Source organism: Oncorhynchus masou, chromosome 21 (genome assembly GCF_036934945.1).
Source record: "Oncorhynchus masou masou isolate Uvic2021 chromosome 21, UVic_Omas_1.1, whole genome shotgun sequence".
NCBI classification, from domain to species: Eukaryota; Metazoa; Chordata; class Actinopteri; order Salmoniformes; family Salmonidae; genus Oncorhynchus; species Oncorhynchus masou.
In genome coordinates, this window is record NC_088232.1 from 992,392 (window position 1) to 1,012,585 (window position 20,194).

Sequence of the window (20,194 nt, forward strand, 5' to 3'; positions counted from 1 at the left end):
TCATAGACATACATCCCATAATATAGAGAATATAATGTTAAATGGTTCAGAATGAATGATGGGTCATGAGATGAAAATGAGAAAATTCAAAGAATAAAGGAAATACGATTGAAAGAGCCATGATGATAATACCTGTCCCTAAAGAGAATATCTCTCTTCCTCTTGCCCTCCAAGGGCTGGGGTGCAGAGTACCACCGCCAGGACGTGACCAGCACCCCCTGCTGGATTGAGATCCACCTGCACGGTCCTCTGCAGTGGCTGGACAAGGTGCTAACCCAGATGGGCTCCCCCCACAACCCCATCTCCTCCGTGTCCTAGACAAAACTTTCCCCAGGCCCCAGGGCTGTCCAAACCCAGCATTTAGGTTCCAGTGGAGGGGTGGGATAGGTGGGTTTCAGGGTGGGGGACAATTCTAATTGAAATCAGTCAATTCAGGAAGTAAACTGGAATTTCAAGAGAATCTAAATTAAAATTGGAAATTCAGTTTATTTACTGTATTGACTGAATTGAAATGGAATTGACCCCAACGCTGGTGGTTTGTACTTGAGGGATTATGTCTGAAATTGATAGAAGCATCTGGAAGATACTTGATCTTTGTGACCAACTGTAATAATTATCAATCAGACTCGAATCATTATAAACTAATCATCAATTCAGCATTGCGCAAAGTATCCTCCTCATATGTGGCCCATATTCAGAAAGAGTCTGAACGAGGATCAGTTTGGCCTTTTAGATCATAATGTATAAATGTATATGGACTGGGGGGACCTGAACATAGATCAGCACTCTAATACGTGAATATGGGTCCCTGATCTTGTTCTGGCAGTTTTTCCCTCTTTCTTTCCCCTTCCCCTGTTTTTTGGGTTAACATTGGAAACCCATAAAGCCAGTTTCATGTGTTGCTACAACGAAAAATGTGTACAGAATTGGAAGGATTGGAAGACAACCAATATGGATGAAAAAAATGAAGAAATATTATGTTTCTTATGAACATACAGTGCCTTGCGAAAGTATTCGGCCCCCTTGAACTTTGCGACCGTTTGCCACATTTCAGGCTTCAAACATAAAGATATAAAACTGTATTTTTTTGTGAGGAATCAACAACAAGTGGGACACAATCATGAAGTGGAACGACATTTATTGGATATTTCAAACTTTTTTAACAAATCAAAAACTGAAAAATTGGGCGTGCAAAATTATTCAGCCCCTTCACTTTCAGTGCAGCAAACTCTCTCCAGAAGTTCAGTGAGGATCTCTGAATGATCCAATGTTGACCTAAATGACTAATGATGATAAATACAATCCACCTGTGTGTAATCAAGTCTCCGTATAAATGCACCTGCACTGTGATAGTCTCAGAGGTCTGTTAAAAGCGCAGAGAGCATCATGAAGAACAAGGGACACACCAGGCAGGTCCGAGATACTGTTGTGAAGAAGTTTAAAGCCGGATTTGGATACAAAAAGATTTCCCAAGCTTTAAACATCCCAAGGAACACTGTGCAAGCGATAATATTGAATTGGAAGGAGTATCAGACCACTGCAAATCTACCAAGACCTGGCCGTGCCTCTAAACTTTCAGCTCATACAAGGAGAAGACTGATCAGAGATGCAGCCAAGAGGCCCATGGATGAACTGCAGAGATCTACAGCTGAGGTGGGAGACTCTGTCCATAGGACAACAATCAGTCGTATATTGCACAAATCTGGCCTTTATGGAAGAGTGGCAAGAAGAAAGCCATTTCTTAAAGATATCCATAAAAGGTGTTGTTTAAAGTTTGCCACAAGCCACCTGGGAGACACACCAAACATGTGGAAGAAGGTGCTCTGGTCAGATGAAACCAAAATTGAACTTTTTGGCAACAATGCAAAACGTTATGTTTGGCGTAAAAGCAACACAGCTCATCACCGTGAACACACCATCCCCACTGTCAAACATGGTGGTGGCAGCATCATGGTTTGGGCCTGCTTTTCTTCAGCAGGGACAGGGAAGATGGTTAAAATTGATGGGAAGATGGATGGAGCCAAATACAGGACCATTCTGGAAGAGAACCTGATGGAGTCTGCAAAAGACCTGAGACTGGGACGGAGATTTGTCTTCCAACAAGACAATGATCCAAAACATAAAGTAAAATCTACAATGGAATGGTTCAAAAATAAACATATCCAGGTGTTAGAATGGCCAAGTCAAAGTCCAGACCTTAATCCAATCGAGAATCTGTGGAAAGAACTTAAAACTGCTGTCCACAAATGCTCTCCATCCAACCTCACTGAGCTCGAGCTGTTTTGCAAGGAGGAATGGGAAAAAATTTCAGTCTCTCGATGTGCAAAACTGATAGACATACCCCAAGCGACTTACAGCTGTAATCGCAGCAAAAGGTGGCGCTACAAAGTATTAACTTAAAGGGGCTGAATAATTTTGCACGCACAATTTTTCAGTTTTTGATTTGTTAAAAAAGTTTGAAATATCCAATAAATGTCGTTCCACTTCATGATTGTGTCCCACTTGTTGTTGATTCTTCACAAAAAAATACAGTTTTATATCTTTATGTTTGAAGCCTGAAATGTGGCAAAAGGTTGCAAAGTTCAAGGGGGCCGAATACTTTCGCAAGGCACTGTATTTAGAACGTAGGAAGATACTGAGGTCAGTAAATACAAATGTGTCTCCAGAACCCTACTTTTTTTTTTTTTTTAGGTTTTCGCAAATAAAGAGTTGAAGAAAAAGACCCCTACAAAAAATCCCTTTAGATTATTTACAAACCCTGTCATGAGGAGAAATCAGGAAAGGGCATCAGTGGGAGCGGGGCGGGAGAGTGAGGTGGGCATTGTGGGATTGTGCTCACAGGACATATGATTTAAAAAAAATTGTACATAAATAAATATTTCTCTTGTGTTCCACCCGTGTTACAACTGAACTTAACGACTTGAATCGTGTTTTAGGCATACTCCACATTAGATCAATGTGCTGTGCAGTCAGTTTTGCAAATGCGTAGTTTGGTTTAGTGTAGCAAATCACCGTTTGGCTTGTTTAGGTAGTGACTGAAGATTGACATGAATCAGAGACAGAGACGGGCACAAGCGTATGATAGTTCAGTTTGACCCTAGCTGTGCATGGTACAGCAAAAAAGAAAATAATCAATTGTAGAGTCACATAGAGCCCCACAGTAGAGGTGTAATAATAATACCCATAAAACCTAGTGTTCAAACAGGGAAATGGTTCCAATCATTTTTCCCATATGGGATTTTAGAAAAACTTCAAATAAGGACTGTGTTTTGAAGCTTACCCTGGCGTGACATTTTTGATAACCATGTACATCGCTCTTGGACAAGGTGACTTTTATCAGTATATTATGCTATTTACTCTCAGATTTGAAAATGCTAATTAACATCAAAGTAGACATCATGCAAAACTACAAATCCTTTCAAGCTCCTGCAGGTCATCACTAGCTGATACCTTTGCTAACAGGTATTGTCCATTTAGAACTTGTACAAGACAGTTAACAGAATTGTTAATTTAAAGAAATGTAACCAATTTATTCATTACTACATTTAGCTAACATTAGATAGTTAATTCAGAGATTCTTACCTTTGCCTCGATTCGGCAGGCTCGTCCAGATCATCATGGCATTTATAGTTCTTTATGATAGCCACATTAGCAGCTAATTAGTGTTTAATTTTTGGGGGCGAATATATTAGTAAGTCACCTTGTCCTAGAGAGATTTACACGGTTGTGAAAACGTCACGCCAGGGTAAGCCTTCATGAAATACAGCCCTCATTTGAAATGTTTCTAAAATCCCCTATGGGGAAAATGAATGGCAGAATAACGATTGGAACCATTACTCTGTTTGACCGCTAGGGTTTATGGATATTATGACACGTAAAACAATGGCATCCTTCAGAACTTGTTGACCGAGAAAAAAAAATAGAGTAGTTTCACTGGTGAGTAAGTTACTGATGGCCCTAATACATGATTTGATCATTTAAAAAAATGCAGACTGTTTTTGTCTTTCAATTATTGTAGGCTTAGAAAACCCCATCCGCTATTACAAGTTGTATTGATTTTTGTATTTTTTTTAATGTTTTCTTGTTTCTTGTTATCTGCACTTTCACGGATTGTTGCCTCTTCTTTTTTTTTTCTTCTTTCTGTGCGCTGTTTTTGCTGAGTAGTACTCCCAGAAAGCAGTTTTATTCCATGAATATCAAGTCTCTACTGGAAGATTCAATAAATAAAGTTGTTTCATTACCTGTGGCCTTATATTGTTTTCATTTTTTAAGAATAAAAGAACGTTAATGTCAATGTCCACGGATGTCAACACGTGTAATGTTGGTATCATAAGCTACATAAGTTTCAAGTTGACGCTCTAGAAAGTTCAGTATAAATATTGCATAAGAGCCAATTTATGCTTGATCTGAAATGTGATCGGATGCGCCTTATGGAGTGGCAGAATCGCGGAGCCTCTAGAGGCACGCAGAGACCAAATTGAACTCTACCGCATCGCTATGCGCCTCTCAATTTTTATAACAAATGCGGAGGGCTCTGTATAGCTCCGCATTGACATGATGGTTAATGGTAGGTGGGGGCGAGAGGTCCTGTAAAAACACAAACTCACTTCCTTGAAAACTTAATTCACAACTGCTCTGCGCTGCTTGGTGAAGCCCAAGAATGCCCTGACTTCTGCAGGGGCTGTATCACCATAAATGCTGCATGGCCAATGCAGACGTCCCAATGGCCATGTAGCGCCTTTAAGCAAACAAGAATACACCATGATGATATTTAACCTCAAATAAAATAAATCACAAAATCATTAATATTTCGTCAAGAACACATATTTTGCAAGTATGATTCTTTGAAGGGTGAGTTCTCATGAAATTGACACACACAATTGACACAGCCATAAGACTCATGAACAGATAATCAAATGGCTACCCGGACTATTTGCATTGTGTGCCCCCAACCCCTCTTTTTACGCTGTTGTTACTCTCTGTTTATCATATATGCATAGTCACTTTAACTATACATTCATGTACATACTACCTCAAAAAACCTCAATGACACCATTCTATATACTTCTGGCCCTTCTTTGGACACTGTGTTAACTAACCCCCAGATGAGCTTCAATGCCATACAACTCTCCTTTCGTGGCCTCCAACTGCTCTTAAATGCAAGTAAAACTATATGCATGCTCTTCAACCGATCGCTGTCTGCACCTGCCCGCCCGTCCAGCATCACTACTCTGGACGGTTCTGACTTAGAATATGTGGACAACTACAAATACCTAGGTGTCTGGTTAGACTGTAAACTCTCCTTCCAGACTCACATTAAGCATCTCCAATCCAAAATGAAATCTAGAATCGGCTTCCTATTTTGCAACAAAGCATCCTTCACTCATGCTGCCAAACATACCCTCGTAAAACTGACCATCCTACCGATCCTCGACTTCGGCAATGTCATTTATAAAATAGCCTCCAACACTCTACTTAACAAATTGGATGCAGTCTATCACAGTGCCTTCCGTTTTGTCACCAAAGCCCCATATACCACCCACCACTGCGACCTGTACTCTCTCGTTGGCTGGCCATCGCTTCATACTCATCGCCAAACCCACTGGCTCCAGGTCATCTACAAGTCTCTGTTAGGTAAAGCCCTGCCTTATCTCAGCTCACTGGTCACCATAGCAGCACCCACTCGTAGCACGTAATCCAGCAGGTATATCTCACTGGTCACCCCCAAAGCAAATTCCTCTTTGGCCGCCTTTCCTTCCAGTTCTCTGCTGCCAATGACTGGAACAAACTGCAAAAATCACTGAAGCTGGAGACTCATATCTCCCTCACTGGCTTTAAGCACCAGCTGTCTGAGCAGCTCACAGATCACTGCACCTGTACGTAGCTCATCTGTAATATAGCCCAACCAACTACCTCATCCCCATACTGTATTTATTTATCTTGCTCCTTTGCACCCCAGTATCTCTACTTGCACATTCATCTTCTGCACATCTACCATTCCAGTGTTTAATTGCTGTATTGTAATTATTTCGCCACCATGGCCTATTTATTGCCTTAACTCCCTTATCTTACCTCATTTACACTCACTGTATATAGACTTTTTGTTTTCTTTTTTTCTACTGTATTATTGACTGTATGTTTTGTTTATTCCATGTGTAACTCTGTGTTGTTGTATGTGTCGAACTGCTATGCTTTATCTTGGCCAGGTCGCAGTTGCAAATGAGAACTTGTTCTCTACTAGCCTATCTGGTTAAATAAAGGTGAAATATATTTAAAAAAATAGATTAAATTTGGACCGACCAACCAGTGCTCCCGCACATTGGCTAACTGCATTGTGTCCCGCCACCCACTGTAACGATTCTCGTTGGTGGAAGGAGAGGAGGACCAAAATGCAGTGTGGTAAGTGTTCATCATATTTTAATTGAAAAACTGAACACCACACAAAATAACAACGAAAAGAAAACGAAACAGTTCTGCCAGTGAACAGACACTAAACAGAAATTAAACACCCACAACCAAAATGGGGAAAACAGGCTACCTAAGTATGATTCTCAATCAGAGACAACGAACGACACCTGCCTCTGATTGAGAACCATACTCGGCCAAACACATAGAAATATAACAACATAGAAAAAAGAACATAGACTACCCACCCCAACTCACGCCCTGACTAACCTAACACAAAGACAAAAGGAACTAAGGTCAGAACCTGACAACCACCACCCTCTTTTACGCTACTGCTACTCTCTGTTCATCATATATGCATAGTCACTTTAACCATATCTACATGTACATACTTCCTCAATCAGCCTGAATATCCGGTGTCTGTATGTAGCGTCGCTACTTTTATAGCCTTTTTTAACTGTTGTTTTATTTATTTATTTACCTATTGTTCACGTAACACCTTTTTTGCGCTATTGGTTAGAGCCTGTAAGTAAGCATTTCACTGTAAGGTTTTATTCGGCGCGCGTGACAAATAAACTTAGATTTTATTTGATTTTAATCCATGTGTGAAATAGGACATGAACTGTAGAAGCACCCACAAAAATATTTCAACTCAAGACACTAACATGAAATTGTATGGCCACAATGGCTGAAAATGGAAAAATCTTGCAAAATTGTGCAAGAGTTATCCATCCCTAGATAAATGCCTTCGAAAATGATTCCCTTGAATTTCAATTTGAGTGAATTGTGAAGACAAGAGCTCAACCACGACTAACTGCTACCACCGTGTGGCCTTGAGTAGTACTACTTTTCTAGAAAGGGGCGGTGTTCAACGTCACAGGAAGTAGGAAGTGAACGAAGCAAAAAAAAAAAAAAAATACCCACTGGGTTTCACTAGATAGCACAGCCACGAAGTCAGAAGATTTATGAAAATAAAAATGTGCTTTTTGGTCTTACTTTACTTTATGTCTAGGCATAAGGTTAGCAGTGTGGTTAAGGTTAGGGTCAATGTTAGGTTTAATATCACATTTTAAGAAGATCGAAATGGGCAGAGTTTCTGACTTTGTGACTGTGGTAGCTAGTGACGACCAAAACACTGGTAGGTCAACGTGTGGTTGCTTTGGAGTATCTAATGACAGAATTATCCTTATTTTCTTTATTCCAAAAATGAATACTCAGTTATGAAAGTGTATGGAGCAATATTAGAGGACAACAGCAAAGCTGAACGAAGCAGATTTATGTTCAAATAGCTAGCTATCAAGGTGAGTTCTCCATTGTATGTACACGTTTTGTAACTGTTCAGTTATAGGCTACTTGTCAGGCAGTTACCGGTGTATGTACTGTATGTATGCATATCTCCATTCGTTTCTACTGGAAGAATTTGCTCCTGAATGCCAAAACCTCAAACAGTCTAAATATCCCAAAGTGAGTGTCATAGAGTAATCAGCATCAGCTTTGTTTTGGTTCTGTCTTGTTGAATTAACTGAAATGTGTCACAAACCTCTACTGAATGCCTGTTGTCTAACGTTCCATCATTATCAGACTCTCTCCCCTAGAGAAGGGACCAGTGGCAGGCAATCATGGGACCCTCAGTACTCTTTCCGCTTCTCCACCGCTTGTCCTCCCCCTTACGACCTGTCACCCCAACATGGGGCCGATGCCTCCTCCGCCAGCTACCCCCACCACCCTGCACTCGTGCCCCTTGTACCACCTCGTTCCCTGGGCTTAACTCCCAACACATCCGCGGTATGTGTGTGGAATCCACCCTCAGCCACATCAAGGAGCTGAGTCCACCAGAGCAGAGGCTGTTGAATAAGCTGTATGAAGGACTGATCTCAGGTCAGCGGGCCAGTCTGGCTGAGTCCATTACCCTGGTGGAGACCCAGCATCCCAGAAAGAAAGAGCTGGCCCAGGTCCTGCTACAGAGAATACTGGCCCACAGGAAGGAGCAGGAGAAACAGAACGGAGGGAAACCTCTGGCCTTCAGAGTGGGTTAGTATGTGGAGTATGTTCAACATTGTTGTGTTTGCCCAGTACATAGAATGCACGCAGACCCAATAATATGTGAACATTTGAACTAGTGGCTTGCAGAGTCCTTAGAGTTGGAACGCTTGAATTGGTGGCTGCAATGTGGGCTTTTTATTGAAGATTTTTGTACTCCTACACTTGAGGTAGCTAAGTCTAAAATACCATATGGAGAAGAGTGTGGGCTTGGTGTACGTGCATGTTTGTCCTCTGTGAGGTGACGTCTGTCTGTAGGTCTGTCTGGCCCACCCGGAGCTGGGAAGTCCACCTTCATTGAGGTGGTGGGGAAGATGCTCACAGGACAAGGACATAAAGTCTCTGTTCTGGCTGTTGACCCCTCATCATGCACTACAGGAGGTATGTTTCCACATCATTCTACATTTGATTTATTTAAATGCTTTTATTTCACCTTTATTTAACCAGGTAGGCTAGTTGAGAACAAGTTCTCATTTACAACTGCGACCTGGCCAAGATAAAGCATAGCAGTGTGAACAGAGAACACAGAGTTACACATGGAGTAAACAATAAACAAGTCCATAACACAGTAGAAAAAAAGGGTCTATATACATTGTGTGCAAAAGGCATGAGGAGGTAGGCAAATAATTACAATTTAGCAGATTAACACTGGAGTGATAATTTATCAGATGGTCATGTGCAGGTAGAGATACTGGTGTGCGAAAGAGCAGAAAAGTAAATAAATAAAAACAGTATGGGGATGAGGTAGGTAAATTGGGTGGCTATTTACCGATGGGCTATGTACAGCTGCAGCGATCGGTTAGCTGCTCCAATAGCAGATGTTTAAAGTTGGTGAGGATAAAAGTCTCCAACTTCAGCGATTTTTGCAATTCGTTCCAGTCACAGGCAGCAGAGAACTGGAAGGAAAGGCGGCCAAATGAGGTGTTGGCTTTAGGGATGATCAGTGAGATTCACCTGCTGGGGCGCGTGCTACGGGTGGGTGTTGCCATCGTGACCAGTGAACTGAAATAAGGTGGAGCTTTACCTAGCATGGACTTGTAGATGACCTGGAGCCAGTGGGTCTGGCGACGAATATGTAGCGAGGACCAGCCGACTAGAGCATACAGGTCGCAGTGGTGGGTGGTATAAGGTGCTTTAGTAAGAAAACGGATGGTACTGTGATAAACTGCATCCAGTTTGCTGAGTAGAGTATTGGAAGCTATTTTGTAGATGACATCGCCGAAGTCGAGGATCGGTAGGATAGTCAGTTTTACTAGGGTAAGTTTGGCGGCGTGAGTGAAGGAGGCTTTGTTGCGGAATATAAAGCCGACTCTAGATTTGATTTTAGATTGGAGATGTTTGATATGAGTCTGGAAGAAGAGTTTACAGTCTAGCCAGACACCTAGGTACTTATAGATGTCCACATATTCTAGGTCGGAACCATCCAGGGTGGTGATGCTGGTCGGGTGTGGGGGTGCAGGCAGCGAACGGTTGAAAAGCATGGATTTGGTTTTACTAGCGTTTAAGAGCAGTTGGAGGCCACGGAAGGAGTGTTTCGTTGCTGTGTTTGTGCGTGGTATTTCATCAGTGTTGTGGGGTATATGTATTGGTTTAAATGGGTCTGTTAGAATGCCTCGTCATGCCAGACAGACTCTTGCACCGTAACAAGTGGGATTTTGTGAACATTGACATAACCATTCCTCCTTGTTCAATGTTGTTAAACACAATTTCCTCACCATAGGCGGTTGGTGGCACCTTAATTGGGGAGGACGGGCTCGTGTTAATGACGAGCGGAATCAGTGGAATGGTATCAAACACATTGTTTCCAGATGTTTGATGCTGTTCCATTTTCTCTGTTCTGGACATTTATTACAAACCGTTCTCCCCTCAGCAGCCTCCTGTGTTCCTCACATACATCTTCTTCAAGCTAGGCAAAGGATTCTTATTAAATATTGATAGCTATACTGATATACTACCACTTACACTTTATGTTGGTGTTACACATAAATCCTCCCCCTCTCCCCAGGGTCTCTGATGGGTGACAAGACTCGTATGACCGAGCTCTCCAGAGACATGAGTGCTTACATCAGACCCTCCCCCACCTCTGGAACACTGGGAGGAGTCACCCGGACCACCAATGAGGCCATAGTACTGTGTGAGGGGGGCGGCTACGACATCGTTCTGGTAGAAACTGTAGGTGAGGAACTCCAGGCTTGAGTTGACTGTTTTAAAAGCCTCAGAAGGGACAAATCTTCAACTGGGATAGGCCACCTGCACAGTTTTTATTGAACCAGATTTAATCTCATTGTGATTCATGCTTTGCATCTTCCACATTACGTGGTTTATAAAGTCTAAATGGCATAAAGGATACAATGATGAAATTATATAACATAGCTCATAGCTTATTAATAAAATTCCTAAGGTATCTAGTGTTTCATAAATACTTGATTTCATTGTGTGTTGTGTCCTCAGGCGTAGGCCAGTCAGAGTTTGCGGTGGCTGACATGGTGGACATGTTTGTGTTGCTGATCCCACCAGCAGGGGGCGATGAACTACAGGTCAGACCTCCATCACCATCACACTCCCCTGTTTCAATGCCATTAAAGAACCTGTGAATATCTTGTGACATTGAATATCTTCTGATATTTACAGACATTTTTGATCATTTAAATGAAAATTATATCCATTGATTCTTGGTGTATATAAATGTCTCATGAGCTTAGTTCAACTGGCTTTAAAGTACATCCCTGATTCCTCACTCCTTTCATATTTGGAAAATAAACAAAATATGTTCTTTCCGCTCTGTTGTCTTCACTTATCCTGTCTCAGGATGCACTTAAGTATTCAAACAGGATCACAGTCCATCAATCAGCTTAGACTATAGACATAAGATTTACATCCAATTTCTCCTCTGGAGATCAATAAAGTTGATTCAAAGCACATCATGTTGGTCACTTACACATATTTAGTCATTTCTGTGGACACACCTACTCATTACATTTAAAGAAATAAATTCCCTTTATTTTTACTATTTTCTACATTGTAGAATAATAGTGAAGACATCAAAACAAATGATCTAACACATAGAATCATGTAGTAACCAACAAAGTTTTAAAGAAATTTAAATATATTTGAGATTCTACAAAGTTGCCACCCTTTGCCTTGATGACAGCTTTGCACACTTGGCATTCTCTCAACGAGCTTCACCTGGAATGCTTTTCGAACAGTCTTGAAGGAGTTCTCACATATGCTGAGCACTTGTTGGCTGCTTTTCCTTCACTCTGCGGTCCAACTCATACCAAACCACCTCAACTGGGTTGAAGTCAGGTGATTGTGGAGGCCAGGTCATCTGATGCATCACTCCATTACTCTACTTCTTGGTCAAATAGCCCGTACACAGATAGGAGGTGTGTTTGGGTCATTGTCCTGTTGCACAAACCAGGTGGGATGGCGTATCGCTGCAGAATGCTGTGGTAGCCATGCTGGTTAAGTGTGCCTTGAATTCTAAATAAATCGCTCCGTGTCACCAGCAAAGCATCATCACACCACCTCCTCCATGCTTCACGGTGGGAACTACACATGCGGAAATCATCCCTTCACCTGCTCTGCGTCTCACAAAGACATGGCGGTTGGAACCATAAATCTCAAATTTGAATTCATCAGACCAAAGACAGATTTCCACTGGTCTATTGTCCATTGCTCGTGTTACTGTCTTTCAAGCAAGTCTCTTCTTCTTATTGGTGTCCTTTAGTAGTGGTTTCTTTGCAGCAATTCAACAATGAAGTTGATGTTGACATGTGTCTGTTACTTGAACTCTGTGAAGCATTTATTTGGGCTGCAATTTATGAACTTATCCTCTGCAGCAGAGGTAATTCTGGGTGTTCCTTTCCTGTGGCGGTCCTCATGAGAGCCAGTTTCATCATAGCTCTTGATGGTTTTTGCGACTGGACTTGGAGAAACGTTCAAAGTTCTTGAAAGTTTCCAGATTGACTGACCTTCATGTCTTAAAGTAATGATGGATTGTTGTTTCTCTTTGCTTATTTGAGCTGTTCTTGCCATAATATGGACTTGGTCCTATTTGGTTAAGACCATCTTCTGTATACCACCCCTGCCTTGTCACAACACAACACAACTGATTGGCTCAAATGCATTAAGAAGGAAAGAAATTCCACATTAACTTTTAACAAGGCACACCTGTTAATTGAAATGCATTCCAGGTGACTACCTCATGAAGCTGGCTGAGAGAATGTCAAGAGTGTGCAGAGCTGTCATCAATGCAAAGGGTGCCTACGTTGAAGAATCTCATATACACTACCATTCAAAAGTTTGGGGTTACTTAGAAATGTCCTTGTTTTTGAAAGAAAAGCTATTTTTTTGTCTTAAAATAACATCAAATTGATCTGAAATACAGTGTAGACATTGTTAATGTTGTAAATGACTATTTGTCACGAGAATTTTCAATTCCAATGATAATAACTGACAATCAATAGCTCTGTCTAGAAGGCCAGCATCCTGGAGTCGTCTCTTCACTGTTGATGTTGAGACTGGTGTTTTTCGGGTACTATTTAATGAAGCTGCTAGTTGAGGACTTGTGAGGCGTACGAAATGGGTAAAATAGTATGTAAACATTATTAAAGTGACCAGTGTTCCATGACTATGTACATAGGGCAAGCAGCCTCTAAGGTGCAGGGTTGAGTAACCGGGTGGTAGCCGTCTAGGGACATTTTGTAAAGTTCAGGGCACAGTACTGAATCTATGTGTGTTCTCCATTGCCAGGGCATTAAGCGAGGCATCATAGAGAAGGCAGACCTGGTGGTGGTCACTAAAGCAGACGGAGACCTGTTAGTTCCAGCCAGGAGAATCCAGGCAGAGTATACCAGCGCTCTGAAACTGCTCAGGAAGAAATCAAAGTCCTGGAACCCTAAGGTGGGTTGTATTGGGTTGAATGTTTTTTGTCTGAGTGGTAGTGATGAAGGGGTTAAACCTATATATAAATGTGTTTCAAATAGCTGCTCAGGAAAAAGTCCAAAGACCTGGAACCTTGTTAGTGTGGGGTTATGTGAGTTTGTGCTCATACTTTCATATGCACAGAATTAAGAAGTAAAAACAGAAAATTAGAAATAAATGCATGCCTGAACAGGCAGTTAACCCACTGTTCCTAGGCCGTCATTGAAAATAAGAATTTGTTCTTAACTGACTTGCCTAGTTAAATAAAGGTAAAAAATAAAATAAATGTGACAAAAAATAGCAAAACATGAAAAAAATCATATTGCCTCGAACTCCAGGTAACTGCGGGTTGGAACCTGATATTCTTCTTCATATCCTCTATTGGAGAGCTGTGTTACATTTTCCCTGAAAATCCTTTTTTGCCGCCCTCAACTCTCCACACGCACACATCACCAGAGCCGACAGGCCGTCCCACTGCACAGCGAGGTCAGCTGACCTGGGGGAGGGGGATAATGTGATGTCATCATCAGGGCACTCTCGTCTGTCGCAGTGTTCCCGGGGTGGGGAGGGGGTGCTCTCTGCATGTCTCCCCGCCCTGGGCCGAGCGTTGTCTCTTTGTCTCAGACCGACCGCGCGCGGCCCAATGCAGCATCTGCTCACCTGGCACCCTGCCAAAGTCCCCTACCGCCACCCAACCACCCTTCTCCCTCCCTCCATCCCCCTCTTCCTCCCCACTCTGAATAGAGAGCTGCTGTGTCATGTATTTTCCTGATTAGCAGCCCACCCACTCAGATGAAAGACTCCCAGACCCGTCTCGCTCTCTGGTTCTCTGTCTCTCTCTCTCGCTCTCTTTCTTGCAATCTCTGTTTTTCTGTCTCTTTCTCTCCACCCCTCTCTCTCTCTTTATCTCCATCTATATCTCTCTCTGTTTTGCTGTCTCCATTTGTCTCTCTTGCTCTCTGGCCCTGTTCCTCTTTCCACTAGTACCAGAGGCAGCAACACTGACTTCAGGACAGGAGATATCCACCACAGTGATTTTAATAGGTCTCCACATGATTCCTCTGCCATATCTCAATATTAGGTTCAGGGGAGGGTACTTTGGAAGGCTCCCTTCTAGCAGATTAATCATTTTGACTGTAGCTTTGTAAGACATTTCTACAGTATTTCCCCATGTCAGAAACACATTTCTATTGGCACACTTGAATTGTGAATAGACCAATTTCTAAATGACTCGATAGAATACAGCTTGATAGTGTGTTGTACCATTGAGATATGACTTCACACAGTTCACCTTTTGTAGTGCCGTCACTCTCATTCAAGCACTGGTCAATAATGAGTTGTTTAGCCCTTAAATCAAGGCACAAATCTGTCGTTCTGCCCCTGAACAGGCAGTTAACCCACTGTTCCTAGGCCGTCATTGAAAATAAGAATTTGTTCTTAACTGACTTGCCCAGTTAAATAAAGGTAAAAAAACTTGTGTTGTCTGAACAGGCCTGGGGTGAATATGGGGAATACAGACACCCCACTGGGTGTGTGATATCTGTGGTGTGTCACTGTGCCTGCATGGGGATTGATTGCTAACTACATGGGGTCCACACGTGTGTGTTCATATACAGTACCAGTCAAAAGTTTGGACACACCTACTCATTCCAGTGTTTTTCTTTATTTGAACTATTTTCTACATTGTAGAATAATAGTGGAGACATCAAAACTATAAAATAACACACATTGAATCATGTAGTAACCAAAAAAAAAAAGTGTTAAACAAATCAAAATATATTTTAGATTTGAGATTCTTCAAAGTAGCCGCCCTTTGCCTTGATGACAGCTTTGCAAACGCTTGGCATTCTCTCAATCAGCTTCACGAGGTAGTCGCCTGGAATGCATTTCAATTTACATGTGTGCCTGGTTAAAAGTTAATTTGTGGGATTTATTTCCTTCTTAATGTGTTTGAGCCCATCAGTTGTGTTGTGACAAGGTAGGGGGGTATACAGAAGATGGCCCTATTTGGTTAAGACCAAGTCCATATTATGGCAAGAACAGCTCAGATAAGGAAAGAGAAATGACAGTCCATCATTACTTCAGGACATGAAGGTCAGTCAACCGGAAAATGTCTAGAACTTTGAAAGTTTCTTCAAGTGCAGTCGCACAAACCATCAAGCGCTATGATGAAACTGGCTCTCGTGAGGACAGTCACAGGAACGGAAGACCCAGAGTTACCTCTGCTGCAGAGGATGAGTTCATTAAAGTTAACTGCACCTCAGATTGCAGCCCAAATAAATGCTTCACATATTTCAAGTAAGACATCTCAACATCAACTGTTCAGAGGACACTGCGTGAATCAGGACTTCACGGTCAAATTGTTGCAAAGAAACCACTACTAAAGGACACAAATAATAATAAGAGACTTGCTTGGGCCAAGAAACATGAGCAATGGACATTAGACCGGTGGAAATCTGTCCTTTGGTCTGATGAGTCCAAATTTGAGATGTTTGGTTCCAACCGCTGTGTCTTTGTGAGACGTAGAGTAATTGAGTGGATGATCTCCACATGTGGTTCCCACCGTGAAGCATGGAGGAGGAGGTGTGATGGGTGGGGGTGATTTGCTGGTGACACTGTGATTTATTTCAAATTCAAGGTACACTTAACCAGCATGGCTACCACAGCATTCTGCAGCGATACGCCACCCCATCCTGTTTGCGCTTAGTGGGACTATCATTTGTTTTTCAACAGGACAATGACCCAAACACACTTCCTATCTATGTAAGAGCTTTTTGACCAAGAATATGAGTGATGGAGTGCTGCATCAGATGATCTGGCCTCCACAATCACTTGACCTCAACCCAATTGAGATGGTTTGGGATGAGTTGGACCACAGAGTAAAGGAAAAGCAGCCAACAAGTGCTCAGCAGATGTGGGAACTACTTCAAGACTGTTGGAAAAGCGTTCCAGGTGAAGCTGGTTGAGAGAATGCCAAGAGTACAAAGCTGTCATCAACACAAAGGGTGGCTACTTAGAAGAATCTAAAATATATTTTGATTTGTTTAACACTTTTTTTGGTTACTACATGATCCCATATGTGTTATTTCATAGTTTTGATGTCTTCACTATTATTATATTATTCTATGTAGAAAATAGTACAAATAAAGAAAAACCATTGAATGAGTAGTAGGTGTGTCCAAACTTCTGACAAGTACCGTATGTGAGAGTATATGTATGTCAGTATGCACTGTGTGGGGGGGCTTGTATTACTGTCCTTGTGGGTACTGAAAATCCCCAAAGTTCACACAATGATAGTTAAACAAGTAAAATTCTCCCTTGTGGAGCCATTTCCCACATCCCCACATGGACAAAGGCTATTTTAAGCTTAAGGTTAGGGAAAAGTAGGATTTTCCATTGAAATACATTTTAGGTCCCCACAAGGATAGTAGAACATAGTGTGTGTATGTGTGCTCACTGGTCCTTAACCGTGTGTGTGTGTGTGTGTGTGTGTGTGGTTCTCCCCCCCCACCAGGTAGTGCGTGTGTCATCCCAGACAGGCGAGGGTGTAGCAGAGCTGTGGGGTAAGATGGAGGCCTTCCGCTCAGCCACCCTGTCCAGCGGGGACTTCCAGGACAGACGTAGGGCCCAGCACAAGGTGTGGATGTGGAGCCTGATTCAGGAGAATGTCCTGAGGCACTTCCAGGAACACCCTGCCGTCAGGGGGGAGCTACCCCAGCTAGAGGACAGGGTCACCAGGGGAGCTATATCACCGGGCCTGGCGGCTGATCTGTTACTGAAGGCCTTCACCTCTTCTTCATCATCCTCCTCCTCACAGTGACCTAGCTGAAGTGGAGATCTAATACCAACAGCATTATCCATATACTGTAATATTGATTACTCTTCTCGCCTTGTCTCTCAGGTCACTGCTCTGTAAGGACGATTGATTGTTGATGAGAGAAGGGAAGGAGTTCTAGGTCTTGGTCCCCCTCCCAATCCCACACACACAACACACTGCCTTCAAATTGAAACACTGACCTACTTACTCATACAAGAGACTTGACATTGCCATTTAATGGTTTATACTTGAAGAGTATCAATGGATGCAGTTTTATAGATTTTATCATAATCAATGAGTTAAATAAATTATGAAATGAATTAGATAGTTGTGGGTGTTTTCTGTTGCTGAAATGTTTGTGTGGGGACGTAGCTGCTGAACCAGGGCTAGGAAGCTTTGTGTGGGAACGTAGCTACTGATCCAGGGCTAGGAAGCTTTGTGTGGGAACGTAGCTGCTGAACCAGGGCTAGGAAGCTTTGTGTGGGGATGTAGCTACTGATCCAGGGCTAGGAAGCTTTGTGTGGGGACGTAGCTACTGAACCAGGGCTAGGAAGCTTTGTGTGGGAACGTAGCTGCTGACCCAGGGCTAGGAAGCTTTGTGTGGGAACGTAGCTGCTGACCCAGGGCTAGGAAGCTTTGTGTGGGAACGTAGCTACTGATCCAGGGCTAGGAAGCTTTGTGTGGGGACGTAGCTACTGAACCAGGGCTAGGAAGCTTTGTGTGGGAACGTAGCTGCTGACCCAGGGCTAGGAAGCTTTGTGTGGGAACGTAGCTGCTGACCCAGGGCTAGGAAGCTTTGCTTGGGGACATAGCTGCTGAACCAGGTCTAGGAAGCTTTGCGTGGGAACGTAGCTACTGATCCAGGGCTAGGAAGCTTTGTGTGGGAACATAGCTACTGAACCAGGGCTAGGAAGCTTTGTGTGGGGACGTAGCTACTGAACCAAGGAAGCTTGACAACTTTTAATACAAGCGTCATATCATTCCCGTTGTCCTGGTAAAGTTTTACATTTAATCCAGACAAAATTACCACTCTTGACCACCAGATGTCCCCCTAACTTTACATCTAAACTCATCTAAACCATTTTCATAATGACTGGCCTGAGAGCCAGCCTCCACCCCTCCACCGCTCCTCCCCTCAGGATGTGCTGGGTGACAGGTCACAGAGAGGCTGCTAGGACACCAGATCCTTCTTCCCTGGAGCTCTGAGGACACCATGGTAATCCTTCACGTCCATCCTCCATGCCAGTCAGAGGCTGGCTTCAAGCAGATACTAGGCTACCTACCTACCGCTGGGCAGAGGAATGATCAAAGAGAGAGTAGTATTATCATAAGGCGTCCATTACACCAGCCCAGGGCGCAGTAGGCATCAACCTCTGAAAATAAATAAAAAAACAGTGGGAATTGCCCTCATTGTACAACGCCAGTGTAAAGTTTGTAAAGGACAGTCTGTACATAGTGGGGAGAAAACTGCTTCTATGCTGCAGTCCAAAGCCACAAACCTATGTTTGTTGTTAGGAAAGAATCCCTAGATTCTTAGTCAAATCCGTCCCAGTCCCCCCCAATTATTCCATCCACTTCCATCTTTCCTTGATCGCTTACATCTGTCTGTTCCGGAGAAGTGAGCCCCAGCCTCCAGAGTCTCTCTGCTCGCAGGTTGGCGGTCGTTTCCTCCTGTCTGCGCCTGGAGGAAGACTGTCCCCTGAATGCAGATGGATTCATTAGGCTTGAGTAACACCCTTCCCCTTCATCACGCTGTCTCTCTCTTTCACACACACACACACACACACACACACACACACACACACACACACACTGTAATGCTCTAGGGAACAGTCAGTCTTAGCTTAATCTCTGGACATACACACACACACACAGCGTACACTAGGCTTCAGTGTAAACACCCTGATGTGGTTTCTCAGTGGAAAGATTAACTCAAATGCTGTGGTATCATGTTCAATGTTCAGCCATTTTAGCCCAAACACAGACCAGCCCACATGTGTTTACCATTTAGAGACATTTCTTTAATGTAAGCACAGGGCATGGACACGGTCTTTGATGGGGTCGGAGGGGGATTTTCCATTTCTCAAGACTTCGATTGATGCTTTGTGTGTCCGTCAGAGCGGTGGTCCATCCCCACATTTTCATCCAACACACAAGCGTCTCTTTATTTGAAATTGTGTTTAATTGCAGTCCAAACCCAGCTCCACTTGACAGCATCTGCAAATGATGACTAATTACATGACAATGTACTCATTATGAATGGTTAGTAGTATAGAGCGTTGTCGTAGCGACATGACAATCACATTCCTATGAGTATTGTTTCTATAAATAAAGACAACCAAGTCTTATTGTTAGAAATGCAGGCTGTTGCTGGTGTACAGAACCATGTCTTAGAATGATGAATGGTTAGTATAAAGCGTTGTCGCAGTAACTTGTCGTGTGTAGCACCAGACAGAGACCTAGGGCTCAATTCAATCCGTATCGGGGGAAATTCATCACTAAGGCCCAATTTGAAATTGAAAGGTAATGTTCCCAAATTGGCGGAGACGGTAAGCGCTACATATGTCGGCTCAATCCTAAATGACCTTTCCATTTCTCTCTGGAAATCTGTAGTGCTTCAGTGGTAAGGATTGAGAATAAGGTGGTGGTGGTTTTGTTGTGGGTTCTGCTGGTGTTGTATTTGGGCATGTTGTCTGCCCTGATCAGAGAGAGTGGGATGCGTGACACTGAATGAAATGTCACCTGGGCCCTCCCACCACGCTAACGCACACACTTTCTGTGTGTGTGTGTGTGTGCGTGTGTGTGTGTGTGTGTGTGTGTGTGTGTGTGTGTGTGTGTGTGTGTGTGTGTGTGTGTGTGTGTGTGTGTGTGTGTGTGTGTGTGTGTGTGTGTGTGTGTGTGCGTGCGTGCGTGGTGCGGCCGCTGGTCATGGTCTGCCGATCCACAAAGCCTCTCCCTCCCTGCTGTGTTGGCTCTCTTCATCTCCCCACAGTCCCCCCTGCTCTC

At 43.0% G+C, this 20,194-nt stretch overlaps 2 protein-coding genes across 3 annotated transcripts in view; both read left to right on the forward strand.

Moving 5' to 3' along the window:
- The window catches only part of LOC135507568 (mothers against decapentaplegic homolog 1), a 32,604-nt gene extending 28,352 nt beyond the window's left edge, over nt 1–4,252 (forward strand). For both annotated transcript variants that reach the window (XM_064927086.1, XM_064927087.1), the window contains exon 7: nt 175–4,252. In XM_064927086.1, the coding sequence (XP_064783158.1) occupies nt 175–318 (144 nt within the window). In that variant the 3' untranslated portion in view covers nt 319–4,252. The remainder of the gene's footprint in view (nt 1–174) is intronic.
- Nucleotides 4,253–7,326: 3,074 nt separating this feature from the next.
- Nucleotides 7,327–17,508, forward strand: LOC135507569 (methylmalonic aciduria type A homolog, mitochondrial-like). Its single transcript, XM_064927088.1, has 7 exons — nt 7,327–7,706; nt 7,987–8,436; nt 8,704–8,826; nt 10,451–10,621; nt 10,897–10,982; nt 13,201–13,350; nt 16,886–17,508. The coding sequence occupies exons 2-7, from the start codon at nt 8,025–8,027 to the stop codon at nt 17,189–17,191; spliced, it is 1,248 nt and encodes a 415-aa protein (XP_064783160.1). The 5' UTR covers nt 7,327–7,706; nt 7,987–8,024; the 3' UTR covers nt 17,192–17,508.
- Nucleotides 17,509–20,194: the final 2,686 nt, after the last annotated feature.

Bases quoted from the DNA above. Each gene is read 5' to 3' on its own strand.
- LOC135507569 (XM_064927088.1), top strand. From the start codon at position 8,025: ATGGGACCCTCAGTACTCTTTCCGCTTCTCCACCGCTTGTCCTCCCCC. The intron at 8,437-8,703 runs GTTAGTATGTGG...GTCTGTCTGTAG, and splicing joins ACCTCTGGCCTTCAGAGTGG to GTCTGTCTGGCCCACCCGGA. The intron at 8,827-10,450 runs GTATGTTTCCAC...CCCTCTCCCCAG, and splicing joins CTCATCATGCACTACAGGAG to GGTCTCTGATGGGTGACAAG.